The sequence below is a fragment of the Solea senegalensis genome, linkage group LG15 (assembly GCF_019176455.1).
Source record: "Solea senegalensis isolate Sse05_10M linkage group LG15, IFAPA_SoseM_1, whole genome shotgun sequence".
NCBI classification, from domain to species: domain Eukaryota; kingdom Metazoa; phylum Chordata; class Actinopteri; order Pleuronectiformes; family Soleidae; genus Solea; species Solea senegalensis.
This window is the reverse complement of record NC_058035.1, coordinates 8,938,151-8,961,453: the sequence shown is the minus strand read 5'-3', so window position 1 is coordinate 8,961,453 and position 23,303 is coordinate 8,938,151. Positions and strand designations below refer to the sequence as shown.

The 23,303-nt window shown below is 40.5% G+C and overlaps 1 protein-coding gene across 3 annotated transcripts; it reads right to left on the bottom strand.

Annotated features, from left to right (window-relative positions):
* Positions 1–740: 740 nt before the first annotated feature.
* golga4 (golgin A4) lies at positions 741–22,668 on the bottom strand. 3 transcript variants are annotated; one of them, XM_044045366.1, is made up of 25 exons: positions 22,438–22,668; positions 21,061–21,135; positions 18,576–18,677; positions 16,437–16,505; positions 15,976–16,305; positions 15,782–15,829; positions 15,607–15,663; positions 15,428–15,526; positions 15,189–15,336; positions 14,845–15,035; positions 13,660–13,743; positions 13,203–13,350; positions 12,929–13,107; positions 12,409–12,507; positions 12,144–12,299; positions 8,063–11,841; positions 7,828–7,949; positions 7,344–7,474; positions 6,978–7,064; positions 5,707–5,727; positions 5,500–5,568; positions 5,098–5,173; positions 2,655–2,746; positions 1,643–1,729; positions 741–1,465 (listed from the first exon to the last, which is right to left on the bottom strand). In XM_044045366.1, exons 1-25 carry the CDS (start codon positions 22,516–22,518, stop codon positions 1,451–1,453), a joined length of 6,345 nt encoding a protein of 2,114 aa, XP_043901301.1. In that variant the 5' UTR covers positions 22,519–22,668; the 3' UTR covers positions 741–1,450. The 3 variants fall into 3 exon arrangements, with proteins under 3 accessions (XP_043901301.1, XP_043901303.1, XP_043901304.1); XM_044045368.1 differs by having other exon boundaries at positions 15,195–15,336; XM_044045369.1 differs by lacking the exon at positions 18,576–18,677.
* Positions 22,669–23,303: the final 635 nt, after the last annotated feature.

Sequence of the window (23,303 nt, the reverse complement as noted above, 5' to 3'; positions counted from 1 at the left end):
TTTTTTTTCCCCCCCTCTTTCTAGTTGTTTCGCTTAGTTGAGGCTGAAATATTTTGAAAGGTGGAAAGTTTTTGTTTCAGTCTAAAAAATATCCAAGTGTGTCCTTTCCAGGCCCATAATTATGAATGGTGGATTTAGTATTTTTGTTTCTTTAGACATTTGGTTTTCTGATGCAATGTTTTCTTCATTATACAGTAAATCACACAGGCTACCTTTTCTCAACTGTTAATGAGCAAGAGTCATGTGTAGGTGTAAACATACTTTACCAGTACACTGAGGAGGTTATGTTTCTGTCTGCATTCATCTGGTTTGTGAGCAGCATTAATTCAAAGCAAAGGATGGTTTTGGATGACAGTCCCTGGGGAAGAAATGATTAGATTTATGTCCTTTTACATCGAGTGTTAAACACGTAAGATAGGGAGAGACTGCAGGAAACACAAACCATGGCAGAGGTTTGCACTCTGTCCATGCTTTCGCTAGTGCTAATTCTCATAAAATGAGGACGACCATTGTCTAACACATGAGAAAAGTGAACTGTCGAAATGTCGTGGAAGAAAGATATACAGGGTCAAACAAAGGTTACATGTTGTCACTTACCCTGGCTTAAGGTTAGGTTCATTACGACTATCGAGGGGATCTTGCTGAGCAAAGCACAAACAGCTAGTGAGATAAATAATTCGATTTTTTATTACAGATAGTGTGAGGAAAAAAAAAATAATAAAAAGGAGTGACAAATGGTGTTCTGTAAATAAGATTTAATTTGTTAGTCTGAAAATGTATAGCAAGTCATATAGTGCCCTAAAGTACAGTTCTCATAATCATTATAGTACAATTTACAGTTTGTTTGTATTTTGGGGCTTCTATGTCAGCATCAGTGACAAAATATAAAGCATAGAAAAGCTGAGTTGAAGGTCCACAGAGGCCGTTTTCTTAATGTGGTGCGACTGCACAGTTAAAGGGTCATTAACAGTTTTACAGAGGAAGTGATTCAGACGAGAGCACAACACACAAACCTATTAATCAACTTACCATCAGCATCAATACATGGTACTGATATCGTTTATTGCACGCGCCAATGCATATTATAAACACATAATAAAAGAAAAGAGAAACCAATTAATCTTAATCTAAAAAATATAAATTAACAAATTTAACCACAACGTAAAACTGAATCCATGGAAGATTTCGGTTTCTAGTATTTTTCTCTCATATTTCCCTAATACCTTTAAATGTAGTGATACATACTGCACCCAAAAACTCACACACAATGCCAACTTGTGCCCTAGTATGTGCTCGTATGCATACAAACACACACACACTCACTCACTCACTCACTCGCATATAAAATGACAGAAAATGCAAAGAGAAGGACTCTATCTGATCCATGTCAGTATTTCCCTTGAGCAGCAGCAGCAAATTCCCTCCAAATGTACCTGGACTTTTCAGGCACTCATCGTAACCAAGGCTGTGGAGAGATATGACAATAACTTAATGAATAATGCACAGTCACTGTCATTTTATTTTATTTTATTTTATTTTAATTTACTTTTTAATCACAAGATACAAGAAGTTCATTAATCATAGTGGGGCTGAGGTGACTTCAGCAAACAAGCTCATCTTCAGCGTGTAAACAGATACTTACAACTGGTTTGGTGTCCTCTTTGTCCAAAACCTTCTGCGCTTGTTCTGGAGGAAACTTGAGCATGGAGGTAATCACTTTGGCCATTGTCTGAAGAAGATGACAATAACCAAATGAATAAATGAATAAAAACATTTGACAACTGATAAAATCTCGACTTCCTCAACCTCTATACATGTTATCATTTCAATACTCTCTGAACAAACACCACACACACACACACACACACCTTTTACAGTTTGACACTATATCTAATTATATTAAACTTATTCCGGGATAATTAAAGTGCAACAGGGCTAAAAAAAAAGAGAGAGAGGGAGAGGGAAAAAACATCATCTGCATAATCAACTCCAGGCCTATTTGCCAGGGAGCATGCATTTCCCCATAAACGCCGGGGATAATCAGAAACAGGGCTGCTGTGAAGGAAACCTAACCACTCAACTAACACTAAACAAGGCCAGCATGTCTTTAAATGGCAATTCTGCGTCATGCAAGATGCATGTACTAGCAGGCAGGCAGGCAGGCTGGGGGACATCCTCCACACGGAGGTCTGCTCTGAAGCCATAAAGGCTAACTGTTTGCTGAGGAGCTGGGAAAATCATGCTGACTTTAGGACCATGTCAACAGCACTGTTAATTACGGAGATCACTGTTAATTTTCACCCAAGCCGAGTGGACACAACATGACTTTTATACGACTTCCTAAATGGTCTCACCCTTCCCCACTTAAAAGAAATGTGATGGGCCGATGAATCTCCCATATCCTAAGACATTGTTTCGTTTTGCCAACATTACTCGTGTTATACGTTTATTATATATAACAACCAGAATTTATCAGGAGAAAAACAATGAGGACCTAAACTACGTTTCCCTGTAGGCATCGAGCTTTAATCCAGATGGTGACAGGCATCCAGTGTTTGACATTTGTTAATATTAGAAAAATGAGAAATTAACAAAAACAAGAACTGAACCAAACAAAGAAATAATAAAAAAAAAGAAAAGGAAAAAAAGCATACTTTTGTTTCCCGTCCCATCATGTATTCATACAACACCTTCCTCAGGTATTCCATCTCAGCAGATTCTGAGAGAGCGTCAGTGACAACGGAGTCTGTGAAGACAAGCAAAGCAAAGCAGTCACATTATAGAACATACTATAGCAATAATATTTCCTATTAAACACTGGCGTATCATAAGAGTACATGTGTGGATACTCTGTGCTGCCATTCATGAAAGGAATAATATATAACAAGAGATTTCATGGGTGAATTTTTGGTTTATAATGTACAGTGTTGTTTTTTAATCAAGTTATAAAGAATGACGAGCATTCATTCAGCCAGTCAGAGAGCCACATGGAGACAACCCAGAGCATCATGTTTGTGTTAGCAACCTCTTTCCACATAGGTATGGGATCACATTAAACACCAACTTCAGGCACAGGAAACAGTGGTGAGGCTCAGCATCAACACTTTAATAACGTTTTAATTCTAAGCCCTGAAGCTCGACCACCCCTTCAAATGCTATGAATGACAGAATATGTGGTGGACAGAGCAGCCTCTGCTTTCACAACTTCAAAAAAAAAAAACATTAAAGACATTAAGTATTTAATATGGACCACCCACTTCCTCTCTTCTTATCTGGAATAATAATTCAGATGACTTCCAGTGTCCTTCTATGCACAAAGAGAGACCTTAGAGGACAGGAAAGGGTGAGGGGACAAGTGTATGCTCTTTCATCTCTCCTGTGAAGCAATGCATCATAAAAGAATCCTCCTCCAAGCTTGTGTCCTCCTGACCTCGTGCTATACAGAGGTCATCTCAAGTTTAAATCAGTCATGGAAAAAAAGTCTTCCGACTGGCTTAAATCAGCTAAACAGAATGAAAGGGGGACACTTTCACCGAAAAGTGCCGTGGTCCAAAGGAAAGACGGGACAGGGGAGGCATTAGGTTGGAGGATACAGTGTGAGCACTGCATGCAGATGATTTGAGAAGTCTGGGTCTTGTGTGGGAAACATTACGACCACGATCTGCAAAACCCATTAAATCCAGGGAGGACGGCTTCTGCCCCGCCCCCCTCCTTCTGACAGCAGCTTCTCTTTATTACACAGCGGCAGGGAAGAAGTCACTCAATCCCTCTAAATACTGTCTCATATACACACGCAAACAATGTTCGATTTATTATTCCCTTAATGATACGGCATCGAGGAGAGGTTTACCTTAAACTCAACCACATGGCGAGCTATATGTCTAACCCTAATTCTTACTCCGACGTTGAATAAAAGCTGATTAAAACCCATGGCTCAACCAGTAAGCCGAAAATCACATTAGCTGGCCAATTTTTTTTCACCCTGTGTTTTTATTGCTTTTACTACTTTTAATTATTTCTTTTTTATTCCTTTCCTACTTGCCATTCCATGCAGTGCATGACTTTTGGAGATGTTTGATGTTGTTATTCTGCCTCTGAATAATGAGGCATCGTTATTTGTACGCTACCTCTTTCATCTAAAAATGGGTTTGTGTGCATACAGTGGCAGCACAGCAGCGGCAAGAAGCATATTGATTAACAAATTGCTGAACCACCGTTTTTCTTTTTTTGAGCAGTAGAATTCTCTTCTGATACTTTTCTTGGACGCTTTGTGTTTGCAGCCATCTCACTTTACTAGCGAAAAGTGTCCTTGGATAGAATAAATCACTTTCTATCTGCAGCGTGAGAATGTTGCTGGGCGACACAAGAGCTCACAACCACTATACGGAGAACTACAGAGAGAGACGCGGAGCTGACAGGCCTAATCAGCACTGTGAGAACGTATTTGACAAGAGTTTGAATGTAACAGACAAGTGTTTACATTTTAAAGTTAGACAGTCTGCCTATCTGCATGGAGTTTGCATCTTCTCCCCGTGTGTGTGTGAGTTTTCTCCGGTTTCCTCTCACAGTCCAAAAACATGCAATATGGGGATTAAGTAAATTGGACACTCAGGGTGTACCCCCCCACCGCCCTATATCAGCTGGGATTGGCACCAGCATCCCTCACAAAACCTCATGTGAAAGAAAAGCAGTTTTCACTTTGTTTATCAACTTTTTATATTATATCATTATAATATTATCATCATAAATAGCCTCAGATGCAGGGTCAAACCAGACTGTTCTCTCATGTCACCACACACATTCAGGATCTGCACCTCTGGTCTCTCTGATCCATAATGTGATGCTGATCTTAGAGAGCAGCAAGGCTCTCGGGAAAACCAACTGTAAAATTCACACACTTACAAAACATCATCACAACCTCTATGTTTAACAACACTATGACAATAAAAATGTGCAATCTACCTTTTAGTGCAGGTGTGTGTTGTTTTCGTCATGTTAGTGCACTGTGTTCAATCTCTATTGTATGCACATACTGTATCTTTATGGTGCTGACTGTTCTAAAAAGCAGAACTAAGTGATTCATGGTGCCAACATTACCTTTGAACGTGCTCCCCAGATGAGTTACGACAGTTTTTCGGTGGAAACACTTAATCTTGTCCTCAAGTGAGTGAATCTACAGTAGAGAAACACAAATTTTATCAATAAAAAAAAGGCAATTTGGCCCCACTGGGTCTTAGCATTAGCTAAAATTGCTGCATGTGATATAAACATTTTGTTGTCCATCCTTTGGGAATGTTAGTGAGAAAAACTCTGGGAGGCGATGCTCCGATTGTTTATAGGGTTAAACCAAATGTAAACAGATGTGCTGTGTAATTAAGTTGATACAGCAGGAGAGCAGTAGCTGCTTTCGCTGGAGGCCACAGAATCCTGGGAATACACCGCTTGAGATTTGCTGTTCACTTGTCCCTGCAAAGAGTGGGCACGGAGCCTGACACTCACCGTCTCCAGAAACCCCTGCTCCTTCAGCCGAGCCTCGCTCAGCAAGGACGTCTTCTCAGCAAGTTGAGCCTGAGATAGTGGACAGAACATTCATGGTAGGTAAACCAAGACATGCAATGTACTAATAGTGTGTGCCAAAGTATAATACATGTGATAGGTTTTTTTAAACATGATCATATAGAACTTGAGTGGAATCAGCAAACATACCTGCAATTCTTCTGGGCTCAGCTGTGCCGGAAATAATGAGGGAAAATAAGAGTTACAATGAATACAAGTGTCATAACAGGGCAATAATAATGTCTAATCTATACAATTTTATCTTATTTTTTGTTTAGTCAACTAATACTGCACCATGATAAGACCGAAAACGAACATTTAACTGATTAAAAGAATCATTTGTGTGTGAAAAGCATGACACTATTCCTCTCTCACTATTAAAAGATAACAGTGAGCCACATTGTTTGGATTAGATCCACACTCCAAATAAGCATGTCAGTCCTGTTCAATAGTGTTTTACTAAATTAAATAAATAAATACAAAGATGAAAATGTAGAATATTACTTGTCTCGTCTTTAAATGACATACAGGACTTGATTTTAGGAAAATAAATGCTGTGTCTATGGAGAGACACTGACCCACTGTCTAAATGAAGAATGGTTTTTGAGGCCCATAGTAAGGAAAGGCCTCCTGCAGCAAAAGCCCTTACAATCCAACCATAAAAAAATATTACCTCACCAGGGAAAAATGCAGCTAAGAGCAACGAAATTCTTTTTTTGTGTGTGTGTGTGTGTGCGCGCATCTGGACATGTGTGTAAAGGTAGAAAAATCAATACAGGCACCTCAACACCTGGGTAAGGCATTTCTCAGGAGAGCTTTTGTCCAATATGGCCTCTTGCCAGTATGCACATCTTGAATGCGAGTATTAATGCAGTATAAATCTAAGGCAGAGAAATCACCTCACATGATGATAATTGAGAACAGGGACCAAGGCTGGCTGCAGCTTCACAATCTCTGTTTTCTGAGGAGAGCATTCCTGAGTGAGTAAAACTAGCTTCCCAGCGGCCGCCGCGTCCTGGAGAGCAGCCACATGACTGATGTGGGACACTGATCAGCGCAGTACAGTATGTAAGCAAATTGCCCCCACTTTAAGATGAATTACAAAATGAGACAAAGGAGCAGATAACCGGTCACTGCTAAGTCTATTATTCTGGATATGAACTTTTAGTGAAACTAAAACATACGAGGATTAGGCTGCCATTCAAAATCAGTAATGCTTCCATCAGACTCCCATAAGGGTACTGAATGTATTCACTATATGTATGTATAGTCTAAACCTCCAGGCTCATATATAATGGACTTTGATTACTGAAGGTATAAATTCAAACATCTGTGTGACGAGTCAAATGTCACCAGCACATCAAGCAGTTGTAACACCGATCACAGATGTCCGATGACCTGGTCAGAAACATAGTTCGTACCTCAGAAGTGCCACGGCTCTTTGCTTGCAAGTCCTCCAGTTCTTTTTGAACCTGCCACACTCTGTCTCCCATCTCCTCCTCTCGACTCTTAAAAGGTAAAAAAGAAAAAAGAAAAAAGGGGAATAATAAACAACAGCCGATTCATTTCCTGTGTTTCTTGTCAGTGACATAACTTTGCTCTGTCTTATTTCAGACTTCCCCCTTTAATTATGTATATGGGCGATTCATATCAGCAACTGACTGCTGATGTTCTGACAAGTATAAGGGAAGGTAACTTCTTCCAAATGGTGGATGGGTTGAATCTCCTCTCAATGTTAAATCTATATCAATCACAATTAAAACTGGGACCGTTTCCTTTACCCATACCTGTAAAACCTGTTCGTATTTCTGAACAGTTCTGTGCAAGTCGTCCTCCTTCTGGGCAATCGCCTTCCTGAGCTGACTGGCTTCTTCACGATGGCAAGTGATGAGCTCTGCTTCAACACTCTGAGCCTTTGCTGTTTCGAGGAGAAAGAGGAATGAGTCAGCAACTTAGAACAAAACTCATCTTCCAAACCGCTCACTCACATTCCATCTGATCTGGAACGTAAGACAAAAGTTAAACATGGAGGAAATAAGGAGACATGGCACTTCAGATACAATATTACATCTTTCCATGTTGGTCCACCCTGTTGTTGCGTATGAGTCGGTCATCTTTACTCAGGTTTTCCACTCATGGGAAGCAAATGTGATCAATATGTGACGTGCCAAAGAGAATTATGCACGCCCTCATTTTTACCCCTTTAAACATATAGCTATAAATCCTGTGACTTGAATTTAATGAACAGTGAAGTACTTTCTTCTGCCTTACCAATAGCTTCTTTAACTGATGTATCGAGCTCCCTCTCTTTTAAGGCCATTTGTGTGTTGAACTCTCTCATTAATTGCTTGATAGTAGAATTGTGCCTCATCTCCAAATCCTCCAGCTCCAATCTAGAAGAAATGTAGTCAGTTAGCATGGATGCCACAATGCAACCTCTTGTCTACAAATATAGGATCATATTGTTTTATTCAACGTGATTCTTTTCTGGATTTCGCAAACTTACTTCAGCTTTTTCTCATTCTCCTCCAACAACTCTTTCTTGGTGTACTCTGCGTCCTGTTCATGCTCCTTCCTCAGTAGTCGGATGTCTTTCTGTAACCTGGTGAAGTCCTTGTGCAATTTCTCTTTCTCATTTGTCACCTGACTCAGTTTGTTCTTGAGAGACTCCAGAGAATCACCATCCACTTCTTGCATGGGGGCGTGGTTTTCCATCACGCTCTGGGTCCGCTGTAGGCTGCTGCATTCAACCTTGATCTCAGATTCAACTTCTGCTCGATTAATCATTGCCTGATGGTGATTAAGCTGGGCTTCCTTGTCACGCATTTCTTCTTTCAGCTTATCTATTTCTGAAACAAGGCTTTGATTCTGCTCCTCTGCTTCTTTTAGCTTCGCCTCAATTTCACGCAGCGCTGATTCAGCTTCTTTGCGTCCCCCTTGTTCAGCTGCCTCCGTCTGAACTGAGGACAGCTTCTCTTCATACACACTTTTCAATTCTTCTAAAGACTTTTCTTTCTCAAGCCTCTCATTACTCAGAATTTCTTCTAGTTGTTTCGTGTGCTCCTCTTTCAGTTTAACAAGAGCCTCCTCCAGTGATTTTGTTCTCTCTTCTAATTCCTCTATGTGTTGTGTGCTGGATGTTTCACTGCTTTTGTTTTCCTCCAAATTAGTCTGAAGAGCCTTGATCGTCTGCTCTTTTTCCTCAAGCTGTGAGGTCAGCTGTTTTTTAATCTGAGCTATTTTCTGCTCAGCTTTCTTCTTCAGCTCCGCTACCTTTCTAGCGCTCTCTGCGACTAGGTTCTCCTCCATTGCCTTCAGACTCTCCTCCTTGCGCTTGATAATCTCATCTTTCATCCTTTCAAATTCCTCTCTTTGTCTTTCCAGCTCGAGTTTACACTTTTGGTTGTCTTCCTCGAATGAGTGTAATTTCTCCGCCATCTCCTGCTCTACGTTAACAGTCTGAGTGCACTTCATCTGGACCTGCTGAAGCTGCTCCACCAACTCTCGTTTTTCACTCTCCCTGATGCCGTGTTGCTGCTCGAGATCCGCTGTGAGTTGTTCACACTCTTTTGTCTTTAAGGCCAGCTGCTCCTGGTGCTCTCTGAGTTGGCTAATGCAACTCTCCAGTTCTGAGGAGAGTTTGCCGAGTCTCTGCTCTTTCTCACTCAACACTTGGTCCATCTCGGACTTACTTATGGACTGATTGTCAATACTTGCTGTAAGGCTCTGCAGAGCGTCTTTCTTGTCCGAGATCTCAGACTCCAGCTCTTCAAGCCTGCTCTGCAGAGATGTAATAGTGTGGTCATTCTGGATGAACTTTGTCTCCGCTTTATTCTCATACTCAGAAAAGCTGTTCCTGAGAGTGTCGGCCTGCTCTAACGCAGACTTCCTCTCCTGCTCCAATCTCTCTATGGTCTCCTTCATTTGTGCAGCAGCCTGTTGTCGCTCCTCTTCATACTGCTGCTTCATCTGATTTATGGCTTCCTCCTTCTGCTCCATGCTACTTTCTAGCTGTTTTTTTAAGTCACTGGTGATGTTTTCCAAGCCACGGATATGCTCCTCGTTTGTTTTCATACTATCCGAGATGATTCTGTTGGCTTCACTCAGCTCCTCGAGTTTTTGATTTTTTTCATCGATAGACAGAGAAAGATTCTCCTTCTCGTGTGTTAAGGCTTTGATGTGCTCGATGTGAGCATTTACCTGAGCAGTCATGTCGTCTAATGAAATGCATAGATTCTTGTTCTCCTCCATTTGCTGGCGGAGAGTCTCCTCTAAAGTGCAAACTCTATCTACTTTAGTAAGGATAGTGGTTTTGAGGTGCCCTATCTTATTCTGACTACACAGCAGTCTACCCTTCAGCTCATTTAGCCTACACTCAACTCTGTGACAGAGTTCATTAGATTCACACTCAACTTTAGACTGAACCTCTCGACAGTATCTCTCCATCTGGTTGCTGATCATAATTAGTTGCTGCTGGAGCTCTGCTTCCTTGGCTTGTAGTTGGACAGCAGTTTCCTCAAACTTATTCTGTAGGTCCTCACTTTCCTTACATCTGGAACCTTGCAGAGCTTTGAGCTGCTTCTCTGTTTCCTCCAACGTCTCAGATAGTGTCTTTAACTTCTCCCTGCCCTGTTCTTCTGTTGTGTTCAGGTCGTCTTGGAGGGCATTTCTCTCATTCATAGCCTGTTTTAGGTTCCTCTCCACTGACTCAATTTGCTCTTTCAGCAGTGTTTCACTTTGAGACAAACTTTCCATCTTAACTGCTGCTTCGTTAAGCTCTTCTTGCAGCTTCTGCACAGTGGTTTCTCGAATTGCCAGGTCCTCCCTTAAATCCTTTATTTCACACATTGCTTGATCATTTTCCTCCCTGCTTCTGCCTAGTTGCTGAGATAAGTCCTCCAGTTCCTGTGCCTTCTCCTGTAGTATGAGGGAGTGTTTATCCATTATTTCTTCTTCCTGCTGTCCAAACTTCTCCTTCAACTGACGCTCCAGCTCCTCACAGTCGTGTTTGTGGGAGTCACGTAGCTTCTCCACTTCATCTTTATGGTTAGCTTGCAACTCGGTCATTGCAGTGCTGAGGCCTTGGGAGCTTTTTTGGGCCATCTCAAGAATTTTCTCTTGAACCTTTTGCTCTTTCTGCTGAAGCTCTGCCTCCTTCTTTGCAAGTTCCTTCTTCGTGTTCTCTTCACTTTGCTGAAGCTTTTTCTTAAAATTCTCTTGCATTTCTTTGGCCTTGTGCTTGAACTTTTCCATTTTAGTTTCCTGCGATTTAACCTTGTTTTCCAGCTCTGTTATTCTTTTGACCTTCTTTTCATGTGCAGCTTTTTCATCATCCAGCTGTTTCTTGAGTTTTGCATGTTCCTCCTGCTTAGCGTTTAGATCTGCAGTCAATGACTGGTCCTTGTCTGAGAGATCCTTTTTGGACTCTTGTAATTGGTTCTCCAGTTCTTGAAGCAAATTACCTTTTTCTTGACAATCATTCTTTGCAACTTCCAACTGATGCTCCAAATCTGCCAATTTCTTTTTACACTGATCAAGGTCTTCTGATAATTGGGCATTAGACTCCTTCAGACTCCCACTATCCAACTGGGACTCTGATAAACTCTGCTGCAGCTGCTCTAGTTCCTTAACCTTAACATTTACTTCTTGCAAACTGGAATGTGATTCATCATGAAGTGTTTTTTCTCTAAGGATATGCTCCTCAATTTTCTTTTCCTTTTCCTTCAGAACAATGCTCAATGCATTAAGCTCCTCTTTCAGAGTTTTTTCTATACCTCTGACTGCTTGCTCGTGCTCCTGTTTAATATTCACGAGGTCGATGTTGTGCTTTGCTGCTTGATCCTGAAACTTCTCCTCCTGCTCCTTTTGAGCTACATTTTGAGCATCTACAGCTGCCACTAACTTCTCCTCCAGAAGCTGTTTGCTAGCCAACGCATCAGAGAGTTCAGATGAAAGAGCCTCAATCTCTGCCTGCTTTGCATCCAGTTTCTCTACCGTTTTCTGGTTCATGTCTTCAACATGTGCTTGGAACTGCAGCTCTTTGTCCTTCAGAAGCATCTCTACCTCAACTTTCTGTTTTTCCTTGAGCTTCTCCACAACTGCATCATGGTGCAGGGTTAGGGCATCCTTGTTGTTTTCCAACTGCTCCTGATGCTTTTTCTCTAATGCAGTGATTTGCTCTTGGTGCTTATCGTTTAGCTCATCCAGCTGACTGGAAAGTTCATGGGACAGACATGATCCGTCTTGTGAGATCTTCTCCAGAGAACTCTCAAGCTCCAGTATCCTCTGCAACCACACACATGCAGGTTGTAAAGATGATTGTATATCTCAATTGTAACTTGACAGTTAAAAAAAAATGAAATGAAAAAATGCTTTTAATGAGGCATCCATATGTTGGTTGTTCACATCTAAAACATTTAACTGATAATATGTTGCATCATATTATTATACAACACAGCAAACAATTAAATAAACATTAAATTGGATAAGACTGTATAAATGCATTTAACACGAAAATGACAAAATATTTGAACCTCAAAACATTCTGCCAGCTCTAGTTACATTAAAAATGTAAAAAACACACTCACAGTCCTTGCACTTTCCAGCTCCAGCTGTATCTCTTTAACCTTATTATCAGCTTCAGTCCTCAGAGCGGTCTTCTGTAACTCTGCATCCTCCAGAGCAAGAGAAGCCTGCTGTTCCTGCTCCTTGGCTACCTGGGCAAACTCCTCTTTGCATTTCTCCTACATAGCATAATCACATCAATCAAAATGTCATATCTGTTGCCTTTCATCCAATGCACTTGTTTGTCGTGTTAAATTAAATGAATGAATAAAAGCATTTGGCACCTACCACAGCTTCGCTCACTCTGGCACTCAGCTCTGCTTCTTTAGTAGCCAGAGCTTCTCCGTGGACCTTTTCCATAGCTGTAAATGTTTCCTCTGATGACTTCTAAAGGAAATAAAAATAATAATAATAATAATAAAACAATCTGCACATAATGCTTATGTGTTCTCAAAGGTACTTTTACAGCATACAACATTATGTAGAAATAGTCTTGCACTTCACTAAAAGTCACAAGATGCTTTGCTTTGATATTATGTTGTAACCTTTGCAATTATCCTTTTTCACAAAAGCACATGTGTTATTGATAACATTAATAACGGCTTGGTTCTGTTCAAGTAGCCAGGACAGTGTGACAGTGAGCCAGAATATGCCCTTAAAGCTAAATAGAACATCTGTGCTTTTCCAACACTTTAAATCAAAATGACTGCTGTGGAAAAAAGCTAATAGCAAACCCACAGGGTAATACTCCCATGAATGTATGGTTTCTTCAAAAATGAAAGTAATTGTGCAGAGGTCACTCTCTGACCTTCATGATAGCGACCACCTCCTGTTTGACTCTTGTGAGTTCCTGCTGCAAAAGCTTCCTCTCTTGCTCACTGGCCATCTCAATGTTCTTCATTTGCTCCTCCAGCTGAACCTGCAGCTGCTTTTTGGCCTCCTCCGCCTTCTGAGCTACACCCAGCGCTCGCTCGAGTTCTTCAAATGCTTTAGAAAAAAAACATATAACAATAAAATCATTAACATACGGTATCCAGGAAACACATTCTGCCTCAACAGAAACAAAAGTGTATTCCACTCACCTGACTTCTCAGCTTTTTCTTTCTGTTCCTGTAAGTCTTCCTTCTGGGCAGTTGTCTGCTGGAGCCTGGAGCGAAGCTGTGCAATCTCCTCCTCTTTCATTTCCAGTGTCTCATGCATTTGGCGCTTTGTCTCAGCAATGACCATTCCCTGTAACATACAACAAAATGAGCATCAAATTGACTTGCTTGCCCTACGGTTGATTCAACTGCTATTTCTGGAATTTATACTAGCCCTGTGTCCCTGTTTTTAAATTCGAGTGCTTTTAGCCGCTCACAGAAATCTCATTAACTGCTGTCCACCCTACAGAGCTGGGGTTAAAGTTTAAGGAAAATAAAAGGGACTTCAAGGTGTCTCTTCTCAGTGGCAGAGTAAAAACATGTCAAGATCTCAAATACAACTGAATCAGCAAGACCTTCAATCAAAATAGAAATGAGGTATTAAAGCTCCTTTACCCACCTTGTCCTGCTCCAGCTGCTCAATGAGATTCTTAGCATCACGCAGCTGAGTGATCAACTTTGTCTTTTCAGTTGTGTGCAGTTCCTTTAGACATTAAACAGAATACATATGAGAATCTCAACTACACTGGGCTGCTTCTGTATCTGACAAGAAGGCTCATATTCTGTATGCACGTTGGTCAGATAACTTCAAAATGAGATGTTTTCTGCACCACCTAGGATTCTTTACCCACAACAAGTGTACAGAGGCACTGCTAAACCAACATGTTGACCAAAATTACAGCCTGGTTTAACATCACTGGCATGTAGTTGCTATGTCTCTGTGCCACCATGGCTTAACTAGTGGTTACTTGACAGGAAATGCTGGGCTGACTATGTTTCTTGGTTGTCTGCTCCACATGTCCCAAGAGGCTCAGCATCTATGTGGCCTTTTGACAAACAGTTGAAGTTCAAAACTTTATAAAACAGGACATAATACTCCTTCTACCGGAAAATCCGTGTGCCTAGGGACATGGATTGCAGACAGATGGTTTGCTTTATGGTATTTGTCTGAGGCAGAGGATGAGCACGGCCCAGACCAGCACTTCCAGGATGCCTTCATGCTGCTTAAGAGGGCTAAATGCCTGTTAACCTCTGCTTTTCCAGACATGGAAAACTCCCTACTCCCAAACAGGGAGCAGAAATAACATAAAACATTAAGGCAAAACATAAAACCAAGTCAATCAATATACACACAATCTTTACAACGACATACGTTTGTAGCTGATGTTGTTGATGCAGCAGTAGATAACAACACAACCATGCAATCATTCTGTTGCGGCTAAATGTTCTCACATAAATGAAAACAATGGTTCAGTCATGTCACGCTGACATTACATGACATGAAGCCTCATCCTGGAGTGCAGTCAAGGGAATTTGGATGTTTGGACACTGAGAACCACTGCAATTCACTGTGTCACTGCGATAATGGAGTCACATTATCAGTGGACCACAAAGACTCGCACAAAATGAACTTTTCAGTCAGTCATTCACTACATCTTAGCTCAGCTTTCTCCACTTATTTAATTTATTGAAAAAGTGATAACGTAGCAGATATTTTCTAAACTTTACAGATCAGTGTGAAATACGCTATCCTGATGTTGTAGTGTAACCTCTGTCAACACTTAAAATAACTCATCAGAACTACCTTCATCTTCTCCAGTTCCTGCAGTCTTTCCTGCAGCTGCTCGTGCAGAGTTTCATTCTCACTTGCCAGCTGGGTGCTGCGCTCCTTGTGTGTGCGCATCACCTCTTTACACTTATGCAGAAGGTTTTCCTGCCTCTTCACTCTCTTCTGTAGCGCCTCCATGAGTTTGGCTGGATCACTGTTGCCCTCTCCTGTTCAAAAAATACATTGCACTAAATAAAAGGTATCAATAGATTTATATCTTGGAAAAGCCAGAGAAATCTGTAATATAATGTCTGCACAATGATTTCTGAAATTTGAAACATGACTAAAAAAAAAAAAATTGATAAAAAGAAAAAGCTCACCCTCACTGGCTTCTGGTTCAAGTCCTTGCTCCTTAGAAGGACTTTGTGTGGCAGAAAAAGAGTCTTCAGTATCCTCAGACTGAGGAACCTCATCTTCAGGTAATGCAGCACCAGGGACCACCTTGACTCGTTTCTTCAACAGAGCAACCTGGCAGGCAAAAACAAACCACTTTCAATACTTTTGTCCCATGTGCTTAACTTAAGTGTATGACATCTATCATACACGTTAGTGCACTTACCTGTGTATGAAGGACACTGATCATCTGGTCCTTTTCCTCCAGTGCAGCATCAAACTCTTCCTGTAGGTGTTTCTTGGCCTGCTGGTCCATCTGAAGTTCCTGGAGATCATTCAATGTGTTAACGCAAAACTTCAATCCACAAGGAAGACAGATCTATATTCACTACATACTATTCTTACCTCCCGCAGCTCCCCTATCCTGCGGAGAGCTTTGTCTTGACTCTGACTGAGGATGACCTGAGCAGAGGGAGAAAGGAAATGAAGAACTGATCAATTTAGGATGCTTCATAAAAATTATTGGTGAAGAAAACTCCTTCAGAAGAACAGATTAAAAAAGAAATACTTGCAAATGTACCTGTGTTTTTTCTTTATCACGTTGCACTGTTCGATATGCAGTAACCAGCTGCTCAATAAAACATTTGTAAAAGAAGAGGAAACAGAGAGGGAAGAATAGAGAAAATCGTCAATGACAATTAATAAAGTTGTACTTTAAGATTCTATTTACACACAATATGTATTGTCTTTGGGAAATCTTTGTGCAACTCTCACCTCCGAGTACTTTCCTCTGTACTTCCCCAGACTCCTCTCTACTTGAAGCAGTCGGTGCAACAGCTGTTCTTTGGAAAGGGCCTCAGCACTTCCTGGTGGCTCCTCAGCCTCACTCTCAATATCTGAGGGCGGATCATCATACGTGGGCGTGCCTTGAGACTCGTTGTCTCCCGAAAGATTCAGTGAGTCGCGCGATGAGCTTCGTACCAGGTTCTCTTTAGATGGAGAGCGGAACAGATTTTCTGCCCGACTGGCACCTCCACGAATCAGCGACTCCATTGAGGGAACTTTTAACTGCAATTTCTGGGCAAAAGACTGAGGTTCCTCTCTCTGTTAGGGATGTTTGAGATGTTGTATGAACAAAAAAGTAGAAGATGAAAACATGAGCAATATGATTTACAACACTACTTTAGCGTTTACAAATAAAGAAAAAATCGAAGGGACAAAAGAGAAAAACATACATGAGGAAAAGCACTTCCTTCACCATTGATGCTACCTCTGGGTGACCTGGATGGTCCTTTAGAGACACCCTGTAGATAAAAAGACATAATCAGAGAAAGAAAAGCCACTCCAGTGAACTACTCCTGGGCCAGTTAGTCATCCACACCCAGCGTGGCTCTCCCTGATTACTCTGGAGGGAGCAATATTAGTATTGCTTGGAGCAATGCAGGGGCAATGGGTACCCTCATGCAACTTGGAAAAAACAGAGGGGTTATATACATATAAAGAAGGCATCTCTACTGTACATTAAACAAAAGGGTTAAGACTAGACTACAGAACAGCCATGAGGACAGAACAAACAGACAAAGTCAAGTCAAAGAGCCGGTATTTGATTTAAAGATGCTTGTCAGTGCAGTTGCAGCTGTATTACAGGATCACAAAGATATAGCACATATCTGAAGTGAGTAAACATTTAGCAGCTTAGTTGGTTTAAGTGACTTGTGATTGTTAGAGGCAGAATCAGAGTGAGCAAAAATTCTCCTCCTTTTTCCAGCTCCCGAGTTACTCCTTCCTCTGTATTACTGTGCACAACATTCAACATTTATATCGTGTTTGTTAATGGACCAGTGATCACCATTACCTCTGGGTTTAACTACAGCTCTTTAAAAAAAGAACAGCATATGGCTTCTGTTTTAGCAAGTTGTTCTACCACGTTTAGTTGTTTGACTACATTAGTGTTCAGGGAGGTGGGGGGGGACTGAGCTGATCAAGTAATAAGGAAAGATAACTGAAAGGCTTAATACTGATGTGGTCAGGGAAATCTTGATTCACAAAAAAGGCATTACACAGTAACAGGTGTCAGAGAATGGGGCAGGAATTAGGAATGGTTTGATTGCACTGGAACTTAATCTGCACAAGGTCAACTCATGTGAAGTGACAATTAAAATAATTCTTGAAGTAAGTTTGGGGTCAAATGACAAACAAAACAGGCAACACAAGATTGTACATCCAATATAAAACAGAAAAAAAATAAATATGACTAAGATCATGGTATTCAACACTGTATTAGGACATGTTGATACAATGAAGAGGGAACATGGCGGAGACATTGTGATGGATTTAACAAGTTTATAGTTTACCACATTTGGTAGCTGCAACACACTGAAACACCCCAATTATGTCCACTGACATAACATAGGCTAAGTGTTGACATGACATAGGCTACAGATTCAATTTGATTAGACCGAGAAGTAATCAAGCATCACAGGACAATTCAAGGCACCGATTCACCTCTCTTTCCACTGGCAAGGTTAACAGGTTACCATTGGCTGCAGGAGAATTTCTTATGAAAAACTAAACAACCCCAATCAGTATTTAAATATAGAATATATCTACATTACAAGGATTACATGAAGTAGTAGGAAAACAAAACTTACTGATTTGTTAATCCAAACATTTTACAATGAATTAAATATGTATACAATGTATTAACATACATACAAATTGTTAGCAACATTAATGTGAGCATGTTAAATGTGAAAAACTTTGTTATTTCATCAGTAATTAATTAGTCTAATGCCAAATTTCCAGTAGAAATTTATTGTTTCTATCACAACAGAAACATTATTTTGCTACCTTCAAATTTGAACTCACATCATGCGGTTTAAACTTCACCAAAGCGAATCTGCACTGCTCTGTTTGTTTACTTGGAAGAGTCAAAAGCAATCCAACTAAACAGACTTGTGGGGAATGAGGAGAAGGGACAAAGGCCACTGGGCAACATAACAAGGTACTGAGGGTCTATAAGGCAAGCAACTAAGGAGGATACCTAAAGACAAGGAGGCAACATTAAATTCTATGACAGATAATAACAACTGAAAGGTAAGATAATAAACCAACATATGGCAAAAAGCACACAAAGCTTCTATCCCACAATGTAAACCTTATAAGATGCAGGGTTAGCCTAAAATATAAGATGCCTTCTTGTTGCTAAATCCAAAGGAAACAGGAGTCAGAGCAGGGAACAAGCGGTCCCTACTTGGGCCACAGTTGTCTAACGATACCCCACAGGCGCGACGATGGGAGGAAGGCACAGGGCAGGAGGAGCAGGAGGAAGAGGAAGAGGAGGAGGGAGAGGCAGGAAGTGAGGACAAACTCACCACACTGGCTACCTGGGCCGTTTTGGGTCGTTTTGAATGGTCCAGAGCAAAGATAGTATACTCAGAGAGAAAAGCGGGCTCTGCTATCATCCCAGCCAGCATCTGACCCCGTCAGTGCAATAATGGGACGGAGGGTGGGGAAAGGAGAGGAACACAGAGAGCAATGAGAAAAACAACACCATGAGAGTGAAATAGAGCTGAAGGGAGTGTCTAACCAGAGCTGAACTGAGATGGATGGAGAAAAAGACAGAGTGGTGAGGGTGTGTGAGAGAGTGAGAGAGAGAGAGAGAGAGAGAGAGAGAGAGAGAGACTACATGAAATAGTGAGGAAAATAAGAAAGTGAAACACTCAATTAACATCAGTGTTATGATTAACAGTTTGACATCTCTGCATTAAGTTATATTGTTAGTGCTTTTCAAATTTGGCTAAATCTGCCTTCAGTGACCAAATCACTATCACAGTGTGTCAAAGTGTTAAAGTTATGTGAAGTGAGAAAAGATGCTGCAATGACAAGAAACTTTGAGGGCACATGAGCCCAAGTGACGAAAGGAATAAACTGTTTTCAGACATTTTGACATTCTGGGTCCAAATTTTTCTGTTCACATATCCAATGCAAAGGAACTTTGTTTAGGTGAGACATGTTTGCAAGAGCAGGAGAATCTCAAGAGGATCCAGCAGAGAGGGTGGAGCATGGCTTGAACATGAAGGAAGCAGGACTCTTTCCCATTCACTTGCTGTGAACTCTCCAGAGTTTCTCCTGATGCCTTCTGACATGAGGTTAACCAAGACATTAGCCAGAGATTAACATATTCAACCTCCCTGTGTATATAAACCTGACCAAATAGAGACACCGTCTCCAATGGTCTGCAGAGTAGCCACGTAGAAATCTTCATGAATATTTGTTTAAGATGTTTTCTTAATCGGAAGATCAAACAGTCAAGACTGCAAACATCCTTATCCAAGCTTTTGGACAAACTGATTCACACCTTTACATACATTTACATTCAAGACTGGACTACTTTAATGTTCCCCTCATCGATCTCACAAACAAGAACGTTAGACAACAACAGCTATTCAGAATGCTGCTGAATGCCAGAGAGTTCTTCCACAAACTAAGAAAATAGAACATGTCACTTCTAGCTCCTTGTTAAGTAAAAAGTCTACATGTCCTTCAATCATCACGTGTCCTTTCTCTATATGCTTGAAGTGTATAAGCCCTACAGAACTCTCAGATCTGCAGATGCTGAGGTGAATGGCTCCAACTATAACCCATTTTAAAATGAACTTAAAAATAGCTCTGTACTTTACTGCTTTTACCTCATCATAGTACCTCATCGTAATCTAAACTCTTCCCTGTCACATTTGTAGTCTTTTCGTTTTGTTAAAACTATTATTAAAGTCTTGATATATTTTTTATATTATTTTTCTTCTTGCAATAAATTTGATATGTCTTTAAAACTTTTTTTGTAATGTTTTTTTAAGTGCCTCCTCTCTCCATTTCTACTTGTTTTTTTATGTGCTTCTCTGGCCTTCTTTTATGTCTCTATTGAATGGCTTATGTGTTTGACAGTGTGCTCAACAAATGAACTGGCCTTGCACTGCATTTAAAATATTTGTATTACCCATGCTTTGCATCATCCACCATCTTACGGTCATGGTCAGCACCGCACCACCAGTGTGCAGTGCTCTCTAATGAAAAACCTCCCACAGACTTGTCCATGTGCACTAGAAGAACATAGTGCAACAACACACCGAAGGGAGAAGAGAAAAAAAATACTGAGGAAGAGGATACATCAATTATTCATACACATGCTGAAATATGGTCTGCTCACCACCACTGAAATGTCCTTCCCTGTGCTCTGAAATGAGAATCTCTTTTTGGTGAGCAGTTACGGTACAACTGTGAAAAATAACTTGTGCGTGTAGTTGTAGCCATGGTAAAATCATGTTTCGATTCAATGCTGTGATACATTGTGGTGCGATCTACATTTTGATTAATTCAGTCTCCCATGCATGCAGTTAAATAAAGATAACAACAGAGGAGATACCTGAAAAGAGATTACAATGCCGATTCATCTAAAACATCAGTTATCACAGGATTACTCCTGCCCACGAGTTCTAATGGAATTGTAAGGACTGTGGTGAGAGAGCTGTTATTTTAAGTAATGGAACACCTACAACTGAGTGGACATGCTTGGAGAATAAATGCAAAATAATAATATTGGTCAGAAGGAACAGAAACATGAATAAGTAATGAAAATTTAAAATATATATACATAGTAAAATACTTAAGTCACATTTTTTTCCCACTTGAAACATCAATCAAAAAGCAGGAGAACATTAAGCGTAGCATAGGACTGACAGAAACATCACTGTACTGTAAGAAAAGAACAGAAGCTGGGAGAGGACACGACATCTCTGCAGGCTGAAGCTATGTGTAAATATGTTATAAGCATACATAAGCACAGGCGGACAGCATGCTCACCTCTCTGTCACTGGGAGTGGGTGAACCGTCATGAGGAAATGGGGGAGTCTGGCTGCTGCGGCGATCACCAGAGCCCTGTTTGAATAAATAAGTATATATAAGTTCAATACACACACAGTCATAATGAAGCTCTACTGCTTTATTTTAGTGACACTGAGAATTCAAGTTTCATAACATTACACACTGAACTGAAAGTAATGGTTCTTGGTCCGAACTAACTCATCATTACAAACAACTTTGTACCCCACTGTTTGAGTCTTCACCTTTGAACATGCTTGATTAACAGCAAGACACTGTGTGTCAAGAACTGCAAACACAAACAACCTTTCAGTAACAAACTGAAGTTTTCTCCATATGTTTACTGTCAGGCAACAGGCAAACAAACACAACATGCAGGAAAACACATGTGGTGTACAACAGAAAAAGAGCTTTTAACATAAGGTAAATCAGAACTATATAATAAAAATTTCCTGTTACTGGTCCTAATGTTTTGTTTATTACTATAAACACTGCTTGAAGTCAGCAAATCATGTGCTTTTCTGTGAGAATCATTGCAGTACTGCTAATATTTGTAGTTTGTAAAACAAGTAGAGGGACTATGATTTTGAGCAGATTTTCATTTAATGAAGCAGTTTGGATTTCACAGCAATGGGAAGACTTTTGTACCAACAGTACTGCAGAACACAGTACCACAGAGTTATAAAGCTAAAGAAGAACTTGTTTACTTGCCCCAAAAAAAACTAAGACGTCGGTGAAATAGACCCTTTGTTTTGTCTTTTTGCAAACCAGTTATATATGGTCTTTCCGATACAACAGCTAATAAATCATTAAAATCTAACTTTATAGCAACGTCTCCAGTGATCCTACTCTTGTCAATGGCATTGCCATGAGTATTAATATTATTTATTTTATTTTTTTATGAACGTGTCACTCAAGTAAAGCAGCCTACTGACATCTACATGCATCTTATGCCATACCCCTCAACAGACACGCCCATAATATCTGAGGTCCACTGAAGCTCTCTGACAAGTGTTTTGGCTACAGAGACGATCGTGGTCGAATGCTCTTCCTTGTTTTGTTTTTATAATGGTCTGCCTGTGACAACTAGATTTACCAGTAACAGGTTTTCATGAACGCGCTTTACTAGCTGCTGACAGCTAACTGACTTAGCGTACGGCGCTAATGTTTACACAGCACGAGGGTGAACTGGCAAAACAAGTCGGGCAAAGTTGTCAGCTTCACGAGTCAATGCGATATGAATAGATTATCATTTTAGCTACATGACCTAGTCAGCGACACGACAGCTGTCTCACCCGAGCTGCCTCATTAATGTAAACAGAAGTTAGCTTAGTCTGTTAGCAAAACTCTACAACCAACCTGGGCCTGCTGCTGCGGTGATTGCGCATTCCTCTGAGGCGACTGCTCCTCGTTTATCTTCTGTTTCAGTTTTTTAAACATCTTGTCTCGCCGACGTAGCTGAGATCTGACGAGCAGATTACTACAATCCGGCAGAGACGTGTCCTGTTTTCGTTTTAGCCTGACATCCAATCCTTACAGTGCCAGACTTCCCTGTTCGCCCCTGATCTCCAGCAGGTGGCCACTCTCTCTGCGCAAGTGCAGCCAACGTGGAGGAAAACTGAAACGTCATCTTTAAAGGGCCAGTCCGGACTAAATTAGCGACAGCGACACCCGTGGAGGAAAAGGGTAGCACGCCAAAAATGTCTAATGGCGTTGAAAATTAGTTTGAAATTGCGACTTATAACATGTTTCTCTGCTGCCTCTGCCATTACGTTGCTTAAATTCTGTTGATACTTTTAAAATGCAACTAAAGGCTATTTATTATACAACAGTTTTAATCGCTTTGAAATTATGTGTTTTTGTGTTTGTGTTTATCCACTGTATTTTTATGTCTGTTATTATGTCTATTATTTGTTGTATTTATTTTATTGTAAAGCGCTTTGTGATTTTTTTTTATCTGTGAAATATGCTATATAAATACATTTGACTAACTTACTTACTAAGTCATTTTAAGCTACATTTGAATTTTGATGAGAATACATATTTGCTGATATTACACACTTTTAAAGAGAGCTATACACATGAGGGAGAATTGGAGGGCTTAACCCACTTAGCTGTATTTCCTGCCCTCTCTTCATGCATCTATAGAAAACTATTGAGAACAACTAAATTATTGGATACGCTATAATATTGTATTATAATATTATTATTGGACTGATGCACTG